The 21,985-nt window shown below is 38.8% G+C and overlaps 1 protein-coding gene across 2 annotated transcripts in view; it reads left to right on the top strand.

Annotated features, from left to right (window-relative positions):
• The first annotated feature begins 20,547 nt into the window (after nt 1-20,547).
• Nucleotides 20,548-21,985, top strand: part of erf (Ets2 repressor factor) — a 40,134-nt gene continuing 38,696 nt past the window's right edge. For both annotated transcript variants that reach the window (XM_073821635.1, XM_073821634.1), the window contains exon 1: nt 20,548-21,078. In XM_073821635.1, the coding sequence (XP_073677736.1) occupies nt 21,057-21,078 (22 nt within the window). In that variant the 5' untranslated portion in view covers nt 20,548-21,056. The remainder of the gene's footprint in view (nt 21,079-21,985) is intronic.

Genomic DNA, 21,985 nt, shown 5'->3' with positions numbered 1-21,985 from the left:
TTGCTAAAACAAGTTGCATGCTTGTTGTGTGTTGCACTTGTCTAATGTTTTTAGTTTTGTAAATATGTAAATAAGATGCAGATGCAAACCCCTGACTACTTGGACTTTATTATTAACCGAATGCAACTTGGAATGAGCTAACTCAGAATTATGTTAACCCATAGTTAAAATGAACCTGAGTTCATTTCAAGCATGAAAAGGCCTTTAGAGGGTTTGCACTTAATTGTAACACAGTTTGGTCAGTTACCCGGATGTGCAGCCATATTGAAGATACTTGGACGTAAACAACAGCATGGATTGCACGGTTAATGTACTACTGAATATGTTGCTCTGCAAATTAATGGCATCTAAACCACGGAAAGGGTGCAATATTTTGACAAACCAAAGATAACAGGTGTAAAAGATACATATTAGCAGTATTAAGTAAGATATTAGCCTAATATTTCACCTAGCTGACCGGAAATTATAAGAACAAACTCTCAATTCTTGCTCTAGAAATCCTGGTTCAGTTTGGCCAAAAACAATCGCCTTTTGTTCCTCAGACAGTTTTTTGAACTCTTCACCTTGTTTTTTTTATTTATTTATTTTTTTTGGCAGTCTATAGAACTCCAAATGTTTTTCTTGGTCCAAACGATTAGTACAACCCAAAACATGACAATAGTTGACCATTTTCAGCAGCAATAATTAGCAAAATATGAGAGTTTCATTGTTGATGTTCAGTGCCACCAATATGGCCGATTGATGACACATCGTGAAAACATGCTATTCAAAGAATATTTAAAACAAGTGATGTTCAACTGACAGCATTGGTGGCATAATGTGTTAATCACCACATAATTGATTTCAAATGGTCCCACATTTTGACAAAGAAATAAAAATTAAAACAGGTGAGGATTTTACACTGGAAATGGATGGGCAGCTTTGAATACAGAAATGTGAAGCTTAAATTTTTATTAAAGCACTTGCTACTCCCTTCACAATTCTGTTAGAATTGACAGTTAAAACTAATACTTGAGCTGTAAAGCTGTTTAAATCATTTTACCGTCATTTTGTTTCTAGGGTTTATAGCATTACATTGCAATAGTAACTATATAGTACAATTGTTTATAAGTTTACACAAATAAATGTGTGATTTTATTACACTAAAATCATGAAACTTCTATATTGTTTAAGTCATGTGGCCATACTGAGTATTTTAACATTAACAGATTGGCCTAGTTTACTTCTATTGTAAGTGCTTCATTGTAACCCAGATTTGTGATATTTTTATTAATTATTTTGCAAAAGGGTGTTTCAACAACACAGAGCAACTTCAAGTTATTTCATTAGGGCTTAACAGTGTCTTCTAAATGACACATTACTGACCAAAGCTAAATGTTATGTTAGTTAAGGAATGGCTAGTTATAAAAGAAAACTTTCATGCCACACCTGCCAACTGTCACGCAATGGAAATCCAGGTCCTTAGGAGAAAAACTTTAAGCACGGGAATGTAAGGCATTCCCAAACACTTTTAAGTTTTAACACTAACAAGCTGATGATTGCTCAGGCCTGAATTCTAAGAACTACTCTCTTAAAAGCTGGTTATGAGGTGTTTTGAGAAGTTGGTCAAGCAGCACTTTTTAACATCTACAGGAGTTCTTGACCTCTTTTGCTGCGTGATGTCATAGTGCTGTCACTTCTAAACTCATGACGCATAAATATTTGGACGGTTTGAAATCCCTAACAGTCTATTTACCTTCTAACCATCTACCTTCAATTAAGTACTATGTAGCTAGTCCCACTGTGGCACAATGGTAGCCTACAGTAGGTATCAGAGATATTAAGTCCATTTATTATGGACAATGCATTAAATAAGTACATACAATATTCATGTACCATGATTAAATGTTAAATAAAAATGGTATACCATGGTATTTAGTGTAAATAAACCTGACTTCATAGAAGAGACTAAAATATGTGACCCTGGACCACAAAACCAGTCAATAGCCAATAGTACATTGCAGGGGCGCCGCTCGCAATTTTGGGCCCTATGACAAAATATGAGGTTGGGCCCCCCCTACCACACAAAAGCAGATCTCTGGGGGCCCCTAAAGTGCGTGGGCCCTTAGAATTGTTCTAAGTTTCCCCCCCTTAGCAGCGCCCCATTGTATAGGTCAAAATTATCGATGTTTCTTTTATGCCAAAAAACATTAGGATATTAAGTAAAGATCATGTTCCATGAAGAAACTTTGTAAATGTCCTACCGTAAATATATCAAAACTAATTTTTGATTAGTATGCATTGCTAAAAACTTAATTTGGACAACTTTAAAAAGCGATTTTTTTTTTTGCACCCATCAGATTCCAGATTTTCCTGCAGTGGAGAATCTGCAGATGATGTATAAATCTCATATCGCAAAAATAGACCCTTATGACTGGATTTGTGGTCCAGGGTCACATATGAGTTTTAAACAAATCGAAACTAGCCTACTTAACGTTACTTGTTTTGGAACATAATATCTGGTTTCTGAGTCAGTCAAGAGCCAACAAAAACACCATTAGTTGTTAGTTTACCAGCTTGAACTAGCTAGCAAACAGCGAGCTAACATGGTTAACACATAGCAAACCGTTTACCGTCGATTGTTCAGTAAATGTTGTTCAGAACTTGAGGTAAACAAGCAGTCGCGATTCCCTCACGCTTTTCCCGCCTATTTCTCATTCTGACAGGATTAGTTTGAATTTTTGCGACACCAAGATTAACCACTAGATGGACACCAAACTCTATCTGGTTTTACACGACGACTTCCAACATCAAACCAAACAGATTTTACTAGATTACGGGAAGATTTCCACCTGTAAAACCGACTAAGTGTCTGCGGTGAGATTTCATGTAAATAACCTCTTGACTGTTAACTTCCCATTTCGTGACAGAACCCGGTGTGGGTGAGTTATTTTGAATACTTATTTGAATGTCAGCCTGAGAGTCTGAATAGTGGTTTGAACCTACTGCACATACGTTTCTCACGACAGACAAACTTATTTTTGCATATTTAGTTGCATTTAAAATACTGCATTTATTACATTTTACCTCATTTTACTTAACGTTCAATCAACCTGTAATTATAGCAAACTATTTACATATATGAAGACAAAACGTGCCTTAATTGTGATGTAGTTAAATAAGTATTGTATAAGTTTATACTTTGCCTATTTAACATTTTGTCATAGAAGACATTTTACTTGCATTTTAACATGGATCTGAGGGTTTAACTAGGGGTAGGTCACAAAGGTTGTCCAACTAGCCGATTATTGAAGCAGATTAAAGGTCCCTGAAGAAACACATATAATCAGGGTGAACCTGAAACCAGCCTACTTTTACAGGGTTAGTTGACTTGTTATGCAGGCAACCTACCAACTAGTCGCTTTTCTTTTCACATCCATACTAACTAATTGACAATGCATGTGTACTTGATTAAATGTGACCCTGGACCACCAAACCAGTCATAAAGGTACATTTTTTGAAATTGAGAGAGAACAATATTTGGCTGAGATACAGCAATCTGAAAATCTGGAATCTGAGGGTGGGGAAAAAAATCTAAATATTGAGAAAATCGCAAATGAAGTTCTTATTACTTATATTACTAATCAAAAATTAGGGTTTGATATATTAATGGTTGGAAAATGTATAAATATCTTCATCTAACATCGTCATTACTTAATATCCTAATGATTTTTGGCATAAAAAAAAATCTAATTTTGACCCATACAATGTACTTTTGGCTATTGCTACAATATGCCCATGCTACTTACGACTGGTTTTGTGGTCAAGTCAAGTCAAGTCACCTTTATTTATACAGCGCTTTTAACAATACAGATTGTGTCAAAGCAACTGCACAGTATTTAAACAGCACAATGGTGTGTAAGTAACGCATTATTGTAAACAATCAATTTTCAGTTAAAGGCAGTTCATCAATGAATTCAGTGATATCATCGCCCAGTTCAGTTTAAATAGTATACGATATCGCTGGAAAGTGTCCCCAACTAAGCAAGCCAGAGGCGACAGCGGCAAGGAATCAAAACTCCACAGGTGACAGAAATTGAGAAAAAAACCTTGGGAGAAACCAGGCTCAGTCGGGGGACCAGTTCTCCTCTGGCCAGACGAAACCAGCAGTTTGTAACAATGTCCGATTGTAGAGAACTCATCAGGTTCCTGTGGTGTAGCGCCGATGGCCGTCTAGGTTGGCGAGGTCTTTGTTGATGATCCATCTCGGAGCTCATCTGGTTGACATTCAGGGCTATAGAAGTCATCTCCAGGTGGTGATCTATGATCTAAGCTGGGTACGGACTGGATCCGGGGGACTGCAGTGACCATCTGATCCGGATACAGGCTGAATGAAACAGACTAATATTAGCGTAGATGCCATTCTTTTTACGATGCAATGGCTACATCAGGTGTTATGGGAAGTGTTTTCGGTTCCGGTTGACCTAATTAATGCAGCCTAACAATCCTTTAACGGATTTAAATTATAGGAATGTGTTAATGTTTTTATGTGTAAGCCAGGCTAAAGAGATGTGTCTTTAATCTAGATTTCACGAGTTCCCTCTTACAGATAATAAACTGAGCGAAAGGTTGTGCGTATTTGGCGGAGGGCCTCGATCTCGGTAGTCATTCCCGAGCCCGGGGCTCTCCCACGCCCAGGGGGAGGGGTCCGAGCTCAGCACTGGCCCGAACCCTATAAGCGCTCCCCCCTATGGGCTGAAGGTGAGGAGATGGGGTGGAGCAGGGGCGTTGGCAAGACAAGAGATGGTGAAGGTAGGATTGTTGTGTTATTTATAGGGATTTTTCCTGTGCTGATTGGATAGGGAGATTGATTGCTAAGGGTGAATTGGCTGTGTTAATTATCTGTGCGAGCTCCTCCCGAAACTTGTTAATAAAACATCACTTAAACTGACAGAGTGTGTCTGCCTCCCAAACAGTGTTATGTAGATTGTTCCAGAGTTTAGGCGCTATATAAGAAAATGATCTGCCGCCGGCAGTTGATTTTGATATTCTAGGTACTATCAAATTGCCAGAATTTTGAGAACGCAGCAGACGTGAGGGACTATAATGCGATAGGAGCACGCTCAAGTACTGAGGAGCTAAACCATTGAGGGCTTTATAAGTAATTAGCAAGATTTTAAAATCTATTCGATGTTTTATAGGGAGCCAGTGCAGTGTTGACAGAACCGGGCTAATATGGTCATACTTTCTGGTTCTAGTCAGAACTCAAGCTGCTGCATTTTGGACCAGCTGAAGTTTATTTATTAAGCGTGCAGAACAACCACCCAATAAAGCATTACAATAATCTACCCTTGAGGTCATGAACGCATGAATTAATGTTTCGGCATTTGACATTGACAGCATAGGTCGTAATTTCGATATATTTTTAAGATGGAAAAATGCGGTTTTGCAAATGCTAGAAATGTGGCTTTCAAAGGAGAGATTGCTATCGAATAGCACGCCTAGGTTCCTAACTGATGATGAAGAATTTACACAGCAGCCATCTAGTATTAGACTGTTTTTTAGGTTATTACTTGTGGAGGTTTTAGGTCCAATAATTAACACCTCTGTTTTTTCAGAATTTAACAGTAGGAAAGTCAAGGGTCACAAACGTAATCAACCTTAATTTGCAATGTTGAGCTCTTGTCATTGATGAAGCCTTTTATATCAATGATGACAATTCATGTCATAATATTGGAGTGTACTATGGCAGGCGTTCAGAATCCCTCAATGAGCGTATAATGTTGAACATGCTGATTTGTATAATACCACACAAAGGCAAGGCATGGTAAGATATCTCACTCTTGCTAATTTACTTATCCATGTCCTCCACATTTAAACACAAAACCAACAGTTCCAACAAACAGGGTCGTGCACAGTCAGGGCCTTGTGTTATACATCAGCCGGCCAAACGTGTAGGCTGGAGTAGTTGCAGAGGCAAGAAAACAAGACGTAGAAGACATCTACACAATGCATGTCAAGCTTATAGTTTAAAATGTTCAGACTCTTACACAGCTGCCAGAATCCAAGGCTATATCCACAATGCACACAGTGTTCTTCCACAAGAATATCTTAGCAAATACTTATGCTATTCTAAACCTGTATGGCTTTATTTCTAATGCAGAAAACAATGTTTCAGCTTTCTTTGCCCATTTAATAAAAGTCACTGGGGTCCAAAACAATATTGGACCCCATAGACTTTCATAGTATGGACAAAAACACTTTTAAAAAAATATCTTCTTTGGTGTTCAATGGATAAAAACGAGGGTGAGTAAATAATGACAGATTTTTTTTTGTTATTTTGCAATCTACTGCTTTAAAGGGATAGTTTGCATTCTGATGGCACCCATTCACTTTAGATGATTCATTGGTGAGCAAGTGGTGCTAAATTTCTGTAAATCTGTTCTGATGAAGAAACTTATCTACATCTTGGACAGCCTGAGGGTAAGTACATTTTCAGCAAGGTTTCATTTTTAGTGCTAGTCCTTTAAGTGCTGAGTAAATTATGACTTATTTTCGTTATTTTGTGATCTACCACTTTAAAGGAATAGTTCACCCAAAATGTAATATTTGCATTCTGACGGCACCTACACATTGCAGAGGATCCATTGGTGATCAAGTGATGCAAAATTTCTCCAAATATGTTCTGATGAAGAAACAAACTCATTTACAGCAAATTTTCATTTTTGGGTGAACTATTCCTTTAAAGCGGTATATCACAAAAAAAAAACTATTTTCATTTATTCACCACTTAACAAGCTAGCACTTAAAAAGAAAGCTTGCTGAAAATGTGTTCACCACCCTCAGGCCATTCAAGATGTAGATGAGTTTTTATCTTCATCCTCTGCAGTGAATGGGTGTAATTGCAATGAGAGTACAAACATCTAATAAAAACCTCACAATAATCCACAAGTAATCCACATCACTCCAGTGCATCAATTAGCATCTTGTGAAGCAAAAAGCTCTGTATTTGTAAGAAATAAATCCAAAATGAACCTCAAAATGAAAATTTCCTCTGCAGTGAATGGGTGCCGTCGCAATGAAAGTACAAACATAAAACAATAGTCCACAAGTAATCCACTTTTTTTAGTGCTAGTCCTTTAAGTGGTGAGTAAACGATGACAGATATTCTTGGTATTTTGTGATCTACCACTTTAAAGGAATAGTGCACCCAAAAATGAAAATTTCCCCTGCAGTGAATGGGTGCTGTTGCAATGAAAGAACAAACATCTAATAAAAACCTCACAATAATCCACAAGTAATCCACACCATTCCAGTGCATCAGTTAGCATACTGTGAAGCAAAATTTGTAAGAAACAAATCCATTAAGATATTTTACATTTAAACCATATTTTTTGGACTTTTTAAAGTCCATAAACCACAATAACGCTTCCTTTAGTAAAAAAAAAAAAAAATGTCATAATGTTGGACTTGTTTCTTAAAAACACCCGTCTTTTCACTTCACAAGACAACTGGACTGGTGTGGATATCTTGTGGATTATTGTGATGTTTTTATCAGCAGTTTGGACTCTTATTCTGGCAGCACCCATTCACTGCAGAGGATCCATTGGTGAGCACGTGATTTAATGCTGATTTTCTCTAAATCTCAACTACATCTTGGATGACTTGAGGGTGAGTACATTTCCAGCAAGGTTTCTTTTTTTAGTGCTAATCCTTTAAGTGGCGAGTAAACAATGACAGATATTTTTGTTATTTTGTGATCTACCGCTTTAAAGGAACAGTTAAAGGAACAGAAACATTAAAATGTCCTCTGCAGTGAATGGGTGCCGTCGCAATGAAATAACAAACATCTGATAAAAACCTCACAATAATCCACATGACTCCAGTCCATCAGTTAACATTTTGAGTCCATAAACCATTATAACATCCCTTACTTCGGTGAAAAATCCATCCTCTGTTGTTTTATCACATCAAAATACAGATATATTTGTTTAGACCCATTTTGGACTACATTTGCTTGTAAACAGTGCTTGATTTGTGCATATTTCTCTTCTGATTCAGACAGTATGACTTTTTCACTGGAGAATGCAATATTATAGATAAGAGGACTCGTAGTTTAGCTGGAAGCAGTGGTTTAAAAATATCTTCATGATGTATTTTCTTATTGATGGACAAGATGCTAATTGATAGACTGGAGAAATGTGGATTGCTTGTGGATTATTGTGATGTTTTTATCAGCTGGTTGGACTCTCATTCTGACGGCACCCATTCACTGCAGAGGATCTGGTGATGAGCAAGTGATGCTAAATTTCTCCAAATCTGTTCTGATGAAGAAACAAACTCATCTACATCTTGGATAGCCAGGTTTCGTCGCAATAAGAGTACAAACATCTGATAAAAACATGACAATAATCCACATGACTTCAATAATAACACAATAATAATGCTTCCTTAAATGAAAAAGTGCATTGTCTGTTTTCCTTTCACATCAAAATCCACTGACATATGTGACCCTGGACCACAAAACCAGTCATAAGTGTAAATTTGTTGAAATTGAGATTCTTACATCATCTGAAAGCTGAGTAAATAAGCTTTCCATTGATATATTGTTTGTTAAAATAGGACAATGTTTGTCTGAGATGCAACAATTTGAAAACCTGGAATCTGAGGGTGCAAAAACAATCTAATTATTGAGAAAATTGCCTGAAAAGTTGTCCAAATGAAGTTCTTAGCAATGCATATTACTAATCAAAAATCAAGTTTTGATATATTTATGGTAGAAAATTTACAAAATATCTTCATGGAACATGATCTTTACTTAATATGCTAATGATTTTTGGCATAAAAGAAAAATCGATAATTTTGACCCATACAATGTATTTTTGGCTATTGCTACAAATATACCCCAGCGACTTAAGACTGGTTTTGTTGTGCAGGGTCACATATGTGTTTAGACCTGTTTTTGGACTATTTTTGCTTGAAAATTGTGCTTGATCTGTGCATATTTCTCTCCTGATTCAAACGGTGTGAATTTTTCACTGGAGAATGCAATATTATAGATAGAGGACTCGTAGTTTAGCTAGAACCAATGGTTTGAAGTTGATTCATTTCTCATAAACACAGAGCTTTTCACTTCTCAAGACGTTAATTTATATACTGGAGTGGTGTGGATTACTTGTGCATTACAGTGATGTTTTTATCAGCTGTTTGGACTCTCATTCTGACGGCACCCATTCGCTCCAGACGATCCACTGGTGAGCAAGTGATTTAATGTGGAATTTCTCCAAATCTCAACTACATCTTGGATGGCCTGAGGGTGAGTACATTTTCAGCAAGGTTTCTTTTTAAGTGCTAGTCCTTTAAGTGGTAGATGCGTTCGACTAAATTTCACAGCCTTCGAAAGGTCACGTTGCAATTATATAGTGCTCAACAAAAAAAAAAGGCCTAAGCTTAAAAGTGTTAAATATAGTTACTCGAATCCTTTGTTCAGTTTGCCAAACTGCAACGTAGGCATCACGGTGGCTTGTCATTATAAGAGCATTTAATGATTATGTATTATTATCTTGGCTTATATCTACGTGCGGTTGGAGACTAATGGCCATAGCAACAGACACCGCGAGGTGTTTCTCGACACCCGACGAACGTGATTGAGGTTGGAGCGTTGGCAAGCTGTCGGCACACCACAGTCATCCTGGCACTGGGTACGCAAACACATATTCTCACCCTCTTTCTTTATTTCTCTCCCCCTCACAAACCGACACTGTGTTCCTCTCACTGCAACACACACAAACAGACACACACACACACACACACACACACACACACATTTCCTCTGTGTTAAAATGCAGGGCCGAGACTTCGTTGCCAGTGAGGTAATGAGGCCGCAGTTGCCACACAGTCTGCAGTGTTCGACAGACTCACCCCGGGCAGCGTTTCACTCTTTCCGAACCCTGCGCTCCGTCTCACGTTCACTTTATACCCCGTATATCCCCAGCATTTTGATTCCCTCTCCATTTTGTTTTAAATATAACTTTGTTTGAGCTTTGTTGCTTTAATATGAAACTAATTTTCGGGAGGCTTTGAGGACGTCTCCAACCAAAACAAAGTGTAGATGTCGGCTTGAAATTTTTCCCCGCATGACTATTTTAGGCCGAAGGAAAGATGGAAAGAGAGTGCGCTCGTGCACGGGAGGGAGGAGGACGAAGAGTAGGAAGTCGCGAATAGTGCGAATAGGAGTAGGAAGAGAGAGTTCCTAGCTGAGATACAGGAGACGCTGTCAACACACGCATGCCGGGCCCGATATAGACCGACACCATACCAGCGGCCCTCGCAGCCGCTTATAAACACGCGTACGCTCTCGTAGCCATTCGGTGTCCTCTAACACTTAACCTCGCTCATGTTTCTTGCGGCTGGTGCCCCGTGTCTCTGCTCCACAATTTACTTCTGTTCTCACTTTTAATTCCTCACCCTCATTCCAGCGCACTCTCTCTCTCTCTCTCTCTCCTGCTCTCATAGGCTTGGCACAGCGCTTGGCAAGGTGCCTGAAATGGGTCAAATATAACTCCTGCATTCCTCTCCTTCAGTCTCTTTTCCTCGCTGGCTTATGAGGCCTCAAACACACACACTCACGCACACATACAAACACAGTCTCGCTCTCTCAGGGATTACAGTCGACTTTATTTACACCTAATCAAGTGGTCGCAGGGCACCTGGTTTTACCACGTTTGAAATATTTACTTGAAATAGCTCGAGGGTGCCCGTATGCACGCTGCCTGACGTGTGTGTACGTATGTGTGATGTATTAACGCTGCATTCTCATTGCATTTGCTTATAGGAAGGAGCTAGTCAGCGTCACCGGCCCCACACCATTACAATATCCACCTGGTTTTTGAAACAAATAGATTTCTTTGAGGGCTGTGTTTCATTTTTCATCACTTTTTCAGGTCTATTTCATTTATATTGCTCATACTTGGTGGTAACCCTGAGTATTAAATGTCAGCGCTCACAGCACAGATTTCCACTGAAGGGAGGGATGTGAGGCATATCTAGGGACTAGGATATCATTAGCCTTTTCATTTTTTTCACTTATGTGGAAAAATTAGAATATTTGCAAAAACAAAGGCGTTTCTGTCCCATGTGTTAGTGAAATGATATTGTTAGATTTAATAAAAAATAGCATAATAAAAAAATTTGTACCCACTGCATAAGCCATTGTGGCTTTATAAAAATGTTAAATATATGTATATATGTATATAATAAATGACAGAGTTTAATGCAAAGAATTCATAGAATTTATTAATGGAATATTTTATTGATGTTTAGATTGTAGCTTGTCACCTAAACAAATAACAAAAAAAATTATATATCATTTTTTTTATTTATTATATATATTTTATATCCAAAAATAAAAAGTATATATGCACATTTAGATTTTTTCTAAATCTTTGCGTTGTTTTTATCCCAAAATTGACATTAAAATATATAAATGGAAACCCAGGTATTCACAGTTTATGGTAAAACCAAAAACACCATAGTAACCGCATAGTAACACCCTAGAAACTACCCAGAATAGCTTAGAAAAAGCATAGCAACCACCTTCAGGGCCAGCAATGTCCTAAAAAACAACAACAACAAAAAAAAAAACATAGTAGCTGCATAGCCACACCCTGGCAACCACCCAGAATATCCTAGCACCTACCTTCAGGGCAGGTAACCTTCTAGAAACCAAAAAGATCATAGTAACTGCTTAGCAACACCCTGACCACGTTGTAGCACCCTGGAAACCACTCAGAACACCCTAACAACAGCCTAGCAACCACCCTTCAGGGCCAGCAATGTCCTAGAAACCAGAAAAACACCATAGTAACTGCATAGCAACTCCCTGGCAACCACCCAGAATATCCTAGCAACCACCTATGTGGCCAGCAATGTACTAGAAACGAAAAACACTATATTAACTACATAGCAAAATTCTGTTAAGTAGTAGAAATAGCCTAACAATTAACTTAAGGGCCAGAAATATCCTAGAAACAAAAAAATGTCATATTATCTGAATATCAATTCTCTGGCAACCACCCAGAATAACCTAGAAACACCCTAGCAACCACCTTCAAGTCCAGCAATGTCATAGCCTGCAACACCCTGGCAACCACCCAGAATAGCTTAGAAAAAAGCATAGCAATTATCTTAAGGCCTATCAATGTCGTGACTAAAAAATTACTAAAAACTCAACTATAGTAACCACATAGCCCGGAATATCTTAACAACCACCTTAGGGGCCAACAATGTCAGAGAAACAAAAAAACAGTAACTGCACTGCAACATCCTGGCAACCACTCAGAATAACCTAGAAACAGTCAAGCAACCACCTTCAGGCCAGTAATGTCCTAGAAACTAACAACACCATAGTAACTGCATATCAACACCCTGACAACCACCCAGAATATACTAGCAACCACCTTAGGGGCCACCAATGCCTGAAAAAACAAAAACACCATAGTAACTGCATATCAACACCCTGACAACCACCTAGAATATACTAGCAACCACCTTAGGGGCCACCAATGTCTAAGAAACCAAAAACACCATAGTAACTGCATAGCAACACCCTGACAATCACCCAGAATATACTAGCAACCACCTTAGGGGCCACCAATGCCTGAGAAACCAAAAACACCATAGTAACTGCATAGCAACACCCTGACAACCACCTAAAATATACTAGCAACCACCTTAGGGGCCACCAATGTCTGAGAAACTAAAAACACACCCATCAACCACCCAGAATAACCTAGAAACAGCCTAAAAACCATCTTCAGGGCAAGCAATGTCCTAGAAACCAAAAAGCACCATAGTAACCACTCTAAACACCCTAGCGACATGTAGTTGGTTCTCTCCCTACCACATTTACTCTATAAATTGCTGTCCCTACCTTTTTCCTTCCACTCCATCATCCCTCACATACCTCTATCTGCTCTTCCCCAAAGTGAAAGTGTGGTAATCCTATTAGAAATGTGTGAATACCAGCTGGGACAAGGAGAAGCAGAGAGCGAGGGGACACCGAACAGAATGAGAGGGAGAGTTTATGTGTACTTGAAAGAGAAAACATGGACGTCAATTTGCACGCTCCTCATCAAGAATCCCTTTGAGATGTATTTGTGCGTTTGAACAGGAGATATTGTCTTTGGGATCCCAGCACTGTAAAGTCCAACTCTGAAGTTGTGTGTAAAGTCAAAGGTGTGCGTTACGAGGTTAGCGTGGCAGACAGCGGAGAGACAGGCCAAATGTGTTTCCTGAAGAGTTCAAGCGCCAAGAAAATAAACAAGTCTTTTGATCACAAAGAGTCTATTCACACGCTCCTTTACACGCACACACACAGATGTATACATAAACTCTCTCTCTTTTTTCTTTCCCCCAATGCCCTTCCCCCTCCATTTTTGGGCTGCTGCTTTTACCCCTTGCACTTTTAGCATTTTAGCCCCACCCCTTCCTTTCTCTCTCTCACTGACACTCTTTCCTAATCCCCGATTCCCTTGAGAATTCCTCCCTGTCGGTCCCACAGCACTTCTATATCTCTCTCGGCCTCTTTTTTTCTCTCTCTCTCTCTCTCAGCTGGGAAGCATGAGACCTCGGATGCTGTAGTTTAACTGTATTTTTGAAAACCTGGTGAGAAAAATAAAAAGGTATGCCATGCTGCTGACCTCGACACCTTTAAACACCTTCATAACAGCAATTACACATGCACACACACATAAGAACCTTCCATCATTGGTGCACAAAGCTCCCTTTGTGCGTTTGAGTGTGTGTGTGTTTGGATTCTGCATGCATGCATATGTGGATGTGTATATTGGGCCCCCTTCACGGGGTCAATGGGGGCCATTTACTACTAGAACTATAGTCATGTTTGGGAGATGACTAAGAGAGGACGCTTTTGCCTGCCGAACCCCAGTCACATTATCATTAGATTTCCTTCATTAGAAATTGCAGAAACACCCTTCCACCCCCTTGTTCAACAAGCTTCCATTTGTTGCGCTGCAAACCTGGCCGCAACATATACGAAGTTGCTTTGATCAGTCCTTCATGAAGTTTTAATGACCGCTCATTAATCAGTACTTTTAGCTGTCAGTGATTAATCTTCCTCATTCATTCGGAATCCTCGGTTGAGTGATCATTGGCCTCAAATGTGTGGGAGATGGGACGCTAATTGCAGTGATTGTGGTGTTTTGTGTAGACTTGTCAGCGGGTGAGAAGTTGAAGTAAAGGACAACAGGCTGAAGGATTGCTTTGATTTGTTATGACATCTGTCTTGGTTTTATGTAAGACAAGCAATATAATGCAGCGTGGTTGAAATTAGTGATGTGCCGTAAGATGTAGCCATGCATAGGAATAAAGAAATTGGTAGCTGTTGGAATTTGTTGGTTATATAATTCAAGGAACATGTTCATTCAAGTCTAATTAAAATCAATTAAAGTGTGCATTAAACTCCCATTAGACTGCATTCAGACTTGATTTAATTGCTTGGTCCAAATGTCCTTAACTCCCTATATGGGTGAACATATTGTATAGCATTTTATACCCATAATGCATAATGCAAGCTGATACTATATGGATAGGAATATGGATGGTTATACATTGATTAAAGAAATGTTATTTATTTATGTTTGTTTTTAGCTGTTCATTAAGTTTAATGACACTTTGACCAATGCTGTTTAAATTCACCAGTTATTTTTGTTCACTTACCACGCAGTGAACTAAACTACTGTTCAAAAGTTTGTTTTTGAAAAAAGACTTTTCTACTGACCAAGGCCACATGTGAACAATTACAATCGTATTAAAATACATTTACAGTTGAGGACAAATTACATACACCGTGACCTTGCACAATCTGCAAAATATTAATTATTTAATTAATTACAAAATAAGAGGGATCATACAAAATGCATGTTACGTTTTATTTAGTACTGACCTGAATACAATATTTCACATGAAAGACATTAACATTTAGTCCACAAGAGAAAATAATAGTTGCAAAAAATGACCCTGTTTAAAAGTTTACATACACTTGATTCTTAATACTGTGTTGTTGCCTGAATGATACACCGTTTTTTTATTTAGTGATAGTTGTTCATGAGTCCCTTGTCTGTCCTGAACAGTTAAACTGCCTGCTGTTCTTTAAAAAAAATCCTTCAGGTCCTACAAATTCTTTGTTTTGTTTTTTTAGCATTTTTGTGTAATTGAACCTTTTCCAACAATGACTGTATGATTTTGAGATCCATCTTTTTGCGCTGAGGACAACTGAGGGACTCAAATATTACAGAAGATTCAAACGCTTACTGATGCTTCAGAAGGAAAAATATGCATTAGGAGCCGGGGGTGAATATGAATATGAAGATTAGGGTACATTTAACTTATTTTGTCTTCTGGGGAACATGTAAGTATCTTCTATAGCTTCTGAAGGCCAGTTCTAAATGAAAAATATATGATATTTAGGCAAAATAAGAAAAATGCTCAAAAGTTTTCACCCCCGACTCTTAATGCATCATTTTTTCCTTCTGGAGCATCAGTGAGTGTTTGAACCTTCTATAATAGTTGCATATGATTCCCCCAGTTGTCGTCAGTTGTCGTGTGAAAAGATGGAGCTCAAAATCAAATACACAAAAATGCTGAAAAAACAAAGAATTTGTGGGAACTGAAGGACTTTTCTGAAGAAGAGCGGGCAGTTTAACTGTTCAGGACAATCAAGGAACTCATGAACAACTATCACCAAATAGAAAAACGGTGCATCATTCAGGGAACAACACAGTATTAAGAATATAGTGTATGTAAACTCTTGAACAGGGTCATTTTTATAAATTCAACTATTTTCTCTTGTGGACTAGATGTAAACATCTTTAATGTGAAATATCTTATTCAAGTCAGTACTAAATAAAAATAACATGCTTTTTGTATGATCCCTCTTATTTTTGGTAAAATAATTAACATTTTGCATAATTTACATTTTGACTTGTATTCCTGTGATGCAAAGCTGAATTTTTTTTTTTAATCAATGTTGAAAACATTTGTGCTTCTTAATATTTTTGTGGAAACATTATTTGATAAATAGGAAGTTCAGAAGTACAGCATTTATTGTGTGTCTTTGCTGAATAAAAGTACTAATTCGTTTCAAAATGGTAAAACACATGTGCCACTCACTTTAGCAAATATAAGTGAACAAGTGTTCCCATCTTCACATGATCACACGCATTCAGATTCGCGTCTGAGAATCCCATGGAAAAAACAGCACATAAATTACCTCTTTCTTCTCCCTACGAATCCATTTTGGAGTAATCTTTATGACGTACTTACACTGCTATGTCCTTCCATCGCTTTGATATTCTTGGATTCCCAAAAAAGGGTTATTTCTGTAAGCGCACGGTTATGGTTTTCATTAAGTTACAAGAATATGTGAATTGCCCATTAGTGCCGCACTACAGAAGCACTACAGTTCGTCCTGTGCCGTGTACCACTTTGTATGTTCCCAAGGCCCATTTGCCTCGACTATGACTCCTCTTTTTCTCCCTATCTCTTTTTTTTCTCATCATCTCCGTCTCTCCCCCTCTCTCTTTCTCTCCTGCGCGTCTGTCTGTCATTCTGATTAGAGACGGCGGGGTCGTGCCACAAAGGAGAGGAGCGAAAGAAAACATCTCCAAACGAGGCCACAAACCAGATCTCTGTCTCTTTCTGTCTTGCTCGTTTGCTTATGCACTAGCAAATGGCTGTATTCAGTGTTTTACACTCTTCAAATTAACATCAATTACTGGAAGACGTCAGTTTTTCCTCAAATGTTAATTAGAGGTTAATGATTGAGGTTGAGCGTTATGTGTGAAATGCATCATGGCTAATGAAAGACGAATGTTGTTTGTCGTTTATGCTGCTTTCATGTAAAGATTAAGTGTGGGGTTTCGTCGCATTCTCAGTTTTTGGAAGTCCCCAGAGATGAGGTTCGCGCACAAGTAGTAGTCAAGGCCCGGTCTGTGTGCGTGTGCTCGCTAGTAGCATTAACGCTGAACTGGTAATTTAGCACTTACGTGCAAATGCTTTACAAATGTCATCTACTACCCTTGAGTTTCCACTGACAACTGCTCCTGCTCTCAGAGCGAGAAAGGGAGGCGGTGGAGGAAAAGAATGAGAGATAAGGAAAAGAGAAGGCCACCTACAGACTCACATTCGATTCTCACTCCAGCCCACATTTAGCACTCTCAATAACAATTGCATTTTTCTGAGTAAACAACCTTGAAGAACATTCTGTCGTGTTCGATCCATATGCTACGACACTGTGACACTTCGCTCCGCGCACATAATAAGCTATAATTTCAGCATCTGTCGGATCCATGGCCTTTTCTGCGAAAGGTTACTGCTCGCTCTATATTTATAGTCCTCAGCTTATATTTACACCACCAAGATTTTTAATGTTGTTTAAAGAATTATCTTCTGCTCACCAAGCCTGCATTGTAATCATCCAAAATACAGAAAAAGATTTCTATTTGAATATATTTTAAAATGTAATTTATTCCTGTGATCAAAGCTACATTTTCAGCATCATTACTCCAGTCTTAAGTGTCACATGATCCTTCAGAAATCATTTAATATGCTGATTTGCTGTTCAAGAAACATTTTTTGGAAATTATTGAAATTAATACTTTTTTTTTTAGCAAGGATGCTTTAAATTGATCAAAAGTGATGATAAAGAAGACATGTATAATGTTATGAAAGATGTCTATTTCAGATAAATGCTGTTCTTCTGAACTTTCTATTCATCAAAGAAACAAAAAAAAAATCTTCTCAAAATCTTTTCAACTTTATTAATAATAACAATAATAAAAAAATTGAGCAGCAAATCAGAATATTAGAATGATTTCTATAGGATTGTGTGACTGGAGTAAGTATGCTTAAAATTCAGCTTTGAAATCACAGGATTAAATTATATTTTAAAATATATTCAAATAGAAAACAGTTCTTTTAAATAGTAAAAGTATTTCAAAATTTTACTGTTTTTACTGTACTTTGAATCAAGTAAATGCAGGTTTGGTGAGCAGAAGAGAGTTTTTCTTCAAAAAAAAAAAAAAAAAAAAAAACTTACTGTTTAAAAACTTTTGACTGCTAGTGTATGTCTATTAAACTTATCTTCAATTCAACTATCTTCAACGAAGGAATGTTAAAAAAAAATGTGTGACCCTGGACCACAAAACCAGTCATAAGTGGCATGGGTATGTTTGTAGCAATAGCCCGCAATACATTGTATGAGTCAAAATGATCTATTTTTATTTATGCCAAAATGATTAGGATATTAAGTAAAGATCATGTTCCATGAAGATATTTTGTAAATTTCCTACTGTACAAATATCAAAACTTAATTTTTGATTAGTAATATGCATTGCTAAGAACTTAATTTGAACAACTTCAAAGGTCAATATTTACTGTTTTACTTGTTTGTTTGTTTTTGCACCCTCAGATTTCAGATTTTCAAGTAGTTGTATCTTGGCCAAATATTGTCCTATCCTAACAAACCATACATCAATGGAAAGCTTGCTTATTAGCTAATTTATATTATTATTGACCCTTATGACTGGTTTTGTGGCAAAGACTATAGAATACCCAAGACATGTCACTCGTATAGTTTTGAATGGGGAAAAATGCAACGTTCATTATGGCCGCGAAGCCCCGCCCTCTTAGTGAAAGAGCGAATCATTGATTAGTAAAGTCAGCGCGTCATTGCAGCTGCCGTTAGAAGTCCCGTATGGTATAGAAACAATCTGCGCTATAAACCTTTTTCCTGAGTAAGGCCCCGATCACACCGAACGCGTCTTTTAGTTCTAACAACGCGAGGTGTACAGCACTGCCTTTTTTGGTGACTTTTAAAAAAACAGCAGTGTGCTGCAGATTTTTTATGTTGCTAGGCAATGACCAAAACAGCTGTCCTGTCAGTCAAATCAAAGGATTATAGCGCGAGCGCTCTAAAATCTTTGTTTTTTCTGTTAAGTAAACTGTCATATTAGCAGAAACACCAAAACAAAATACAGCTCCGGGTTACCCACGACAGACACCAAAATTTTCTCCTCCATTTCTTGCAGTCTCCGGACTTTTTAAGCAACGGTAAACTTTCGTCACCACAACAGAAGGCCCGCCTCTCCATTCATTCGATTGGACAATGGAAAAAAACGCGAATGACGTTGGGCGTTTTTCCGCTCAGAGTTGCTTTTTTTTCAACTTCAGGCGCTCAGAGCGCTTCTGCAAAAACGCGAGGTGCAGCAGGCGGCCGAAAATGCGAACCGCCCGGGACGCATTAGCAGCGCGCAGAACGCTCACTGCCAACAGGAAACCATTCAAAAAAGGTGCCTCTCACTGCAAAAATGCGTTCGGTGTGATCGGGGCCTAAAGGATGAGCGCCGCCATTACGAATTCTAACGTCAGATTGAATGCTTTTCTGTTCCGGTTTCCATAGGAACCCATTCAAATAGCGTCCATCTGTTTTTAATGTAGCTAACGTCCGCTGCTCACTCAAGTGAGGCACTGACAAATGACGGTCATTGCAACATTGCAAAGTGATGGCGCTATGGAGTCATGTGCTTTTAGAAAATATTTTAATAGGTTTAACATTAGTTTATTAGCTCGGAATATACCCTAATTTGACCAGAAACAATGCAGACCGGAAATGCAAAGCATTCTTTCAGTTAAGAGTCGGACTTACTTCCGTAATAAGCGTTTTTTAACGCAATTGGAGCACAAGAAACCACATTTATGAGGCAGTCTTAGTGAATTTCTTTGGAGATTTAAAATATGAAATTTAATCGTTAGCTTGGTGAACAGTTTTGGAGAATTTGATGTTTCCCTATTCAAAGAGATAGGAGCTGCGCTTGCCCGCCTGAGTAGCGTTTCAAAGATGGCCGCCGAGTGACATGACTTGCCTTAAAGGGACTTTGTTTTGTGGTCCAGGGTCACATATGTCTCTATTCTTGGCAGAATAACCTTAGAGATGCACTTTCCCACAAAACATAAGTTGTCAAGCTCAAAAAATGACTAAAGTAATATCAAGTATGCACAAGCTGTATGGACTACCTTCAACTCCCTGTTCATTGTAAGAACAGAGCGGCCCTGATATTCTTTTGAATTCCACTGAAGACATTTGTGTTTGGAACAACGTGAGGATGAGTAAATAAAAACAGATTTTCAGTCTCTGTGTGAGCTATTATTCACTTAGTAGCACAACAAGTCTTAATACAAAGCTCATTTTTAGCAGTGTCAACTTTGAGGAACGTGAGACCACCACTGACGACAGATTTTATTGGTTTTCGGTCTGTTTCTGTGGGACAACATGTCATCGGCACCTCGCTACTCTAGCCAAGATCGGACGGCGTTGGCGGTCTCCGCAGCAACGACGCAGTGACGCCAGCCCCGGCACAAATGGCGAGTGGGCGTGGCTACGCTTGCTCTCCGCCCCTCCCTCCCCCGCTCAGCGTGGGCGGCCCCGTGTGGCTGGAAGAACGAAACACGACACCCCGATAGAGAAGGAGGAGGAGGGAGGGGGCAGACGGGAGAGAGAGAGAGAGTTGCACGGAGTGAGTGGAAAAAGAAAAAGTCCGTGGAAAGAGAGGGAGAAAAGTGGATCGGGCATTTCTGCCTTCTCGTTTGTTTTGATTTTGTCGGCTTCGCCTCGTGTTTCAACGGGAAGGCTCGAATATGCAACTTCGCAGCGTGTGTAAAGTAATCAGGAGTTCAGCGCGGACACGGTCCTCCTCCATCGGCACGACGCGCTCCGATATCTGACCGTAAAAGAGCGAGTCTGTCCGGCCACACAAGGCGACAACGAGCGTCCTCCACGTTGGGGAGGGAAAAACAAAACGCGAAAACTGCAAACAAACCGGGGGAGGACGAGTGAAGGGGCTGGATTTGAGGAGGAAAAGTTTACAGAGGAGTTTTGTGTGCAGTCCTGAGCTCATCGAGAGGAAGAAGTTCATTTAATCTCTCTCTCTCTCTTTCTCACTCACTCACTCTCTTTCTCAGTTAGCACGACTGCTAACGAAGCGGCTATACTCTCCAACATGAAGACCCCGGGCGATACGGGTAAGTTTTTCCCACACAACAACAACAACAGCAGATCGGTTTGAGATTCAACTTTAGATTACCCTTACAAGAATGCAAGATGGCAGAAACGTAATTTTAAAGAGTTTTGAAGTGTTTGATAACGTGCAGCCCGCTAATTCCGCTCGGATTAGGTGATTTGTTTATAATATTCGTTTTTAAGCCACTGTTCACGCACAAACTGAATTCAGACAAGTGTTAAAACTCACAATGTGCGATACGGTGTTGTTTCGAGGGGTTTGCGAACTTGAAAGTAACAACCAGCCAGCTAGCTGGTAAAGTTAGTTTTAATGAGTTTCGTGTTTTTGTGACGGATATCGTTATACAACTCACTTCTTATTTGTATGTAAGTTAGCTGTCATTCTGCCTGATTAGGTTAGCCAAAACGTTTGCGTATAGAGACTAAAATCGATATTTGAGAGCACACACAAGTTTTCATAACTTTTGAACCGTCCCGACTGAGACAGTTACGTCTGTTTTACATACGATTCACGTGTTGTTTACGCTTCCAGGTGTGTTCAAGTTTACGAGAAATGTAAAGGTGTTTAAACTGCTTTTTATAACCGCTTGTGTTGATCCAGTATGGCATCCACCATTTGCGAGCAACTTTCAGCCATTTGGCCCTGAGAAAGTGGCATCCCATCACAGCGCCTCTCTGTGTGTGCTGGAGGATTTTACACACGAGATATTTCACATTTCTGCTTTTGTTTGTGTTTACTGTTGTGTTTTGTGTCTAAAAATGTAAAGTTAAATGTCACGAATGTTTCATTCGGCTCCAGCTGGCTAAGTAAGCCATGCCTTTCTTTGTTTACTTTATGTGGAGGCTCTTTTTGGATAAGCTGACAATCACTTTTACTTGCTTGTTCTGGTTGTTTGACAGTCTACTTTT

Source organism: Garra rufa, chromosome 17 (genome assembly GCF_049309525.1).
Source record: "Garra rufa chromosome 17, GarRuf1.0, whole genome shotgun sequence".
Classification (NCBI taxonomy): domain Eukaryota; kingdom Metazoa; phylum Chordata; class Actinopteri; order Cypriniformes; family Cyprinidae; genus Garra; species Garra rufa.
The sequence above is the reverse complement of the archived record's forward strand: the minus strand, read 5'-3'. Positions and strand labels throughout refer to the sequence as shown.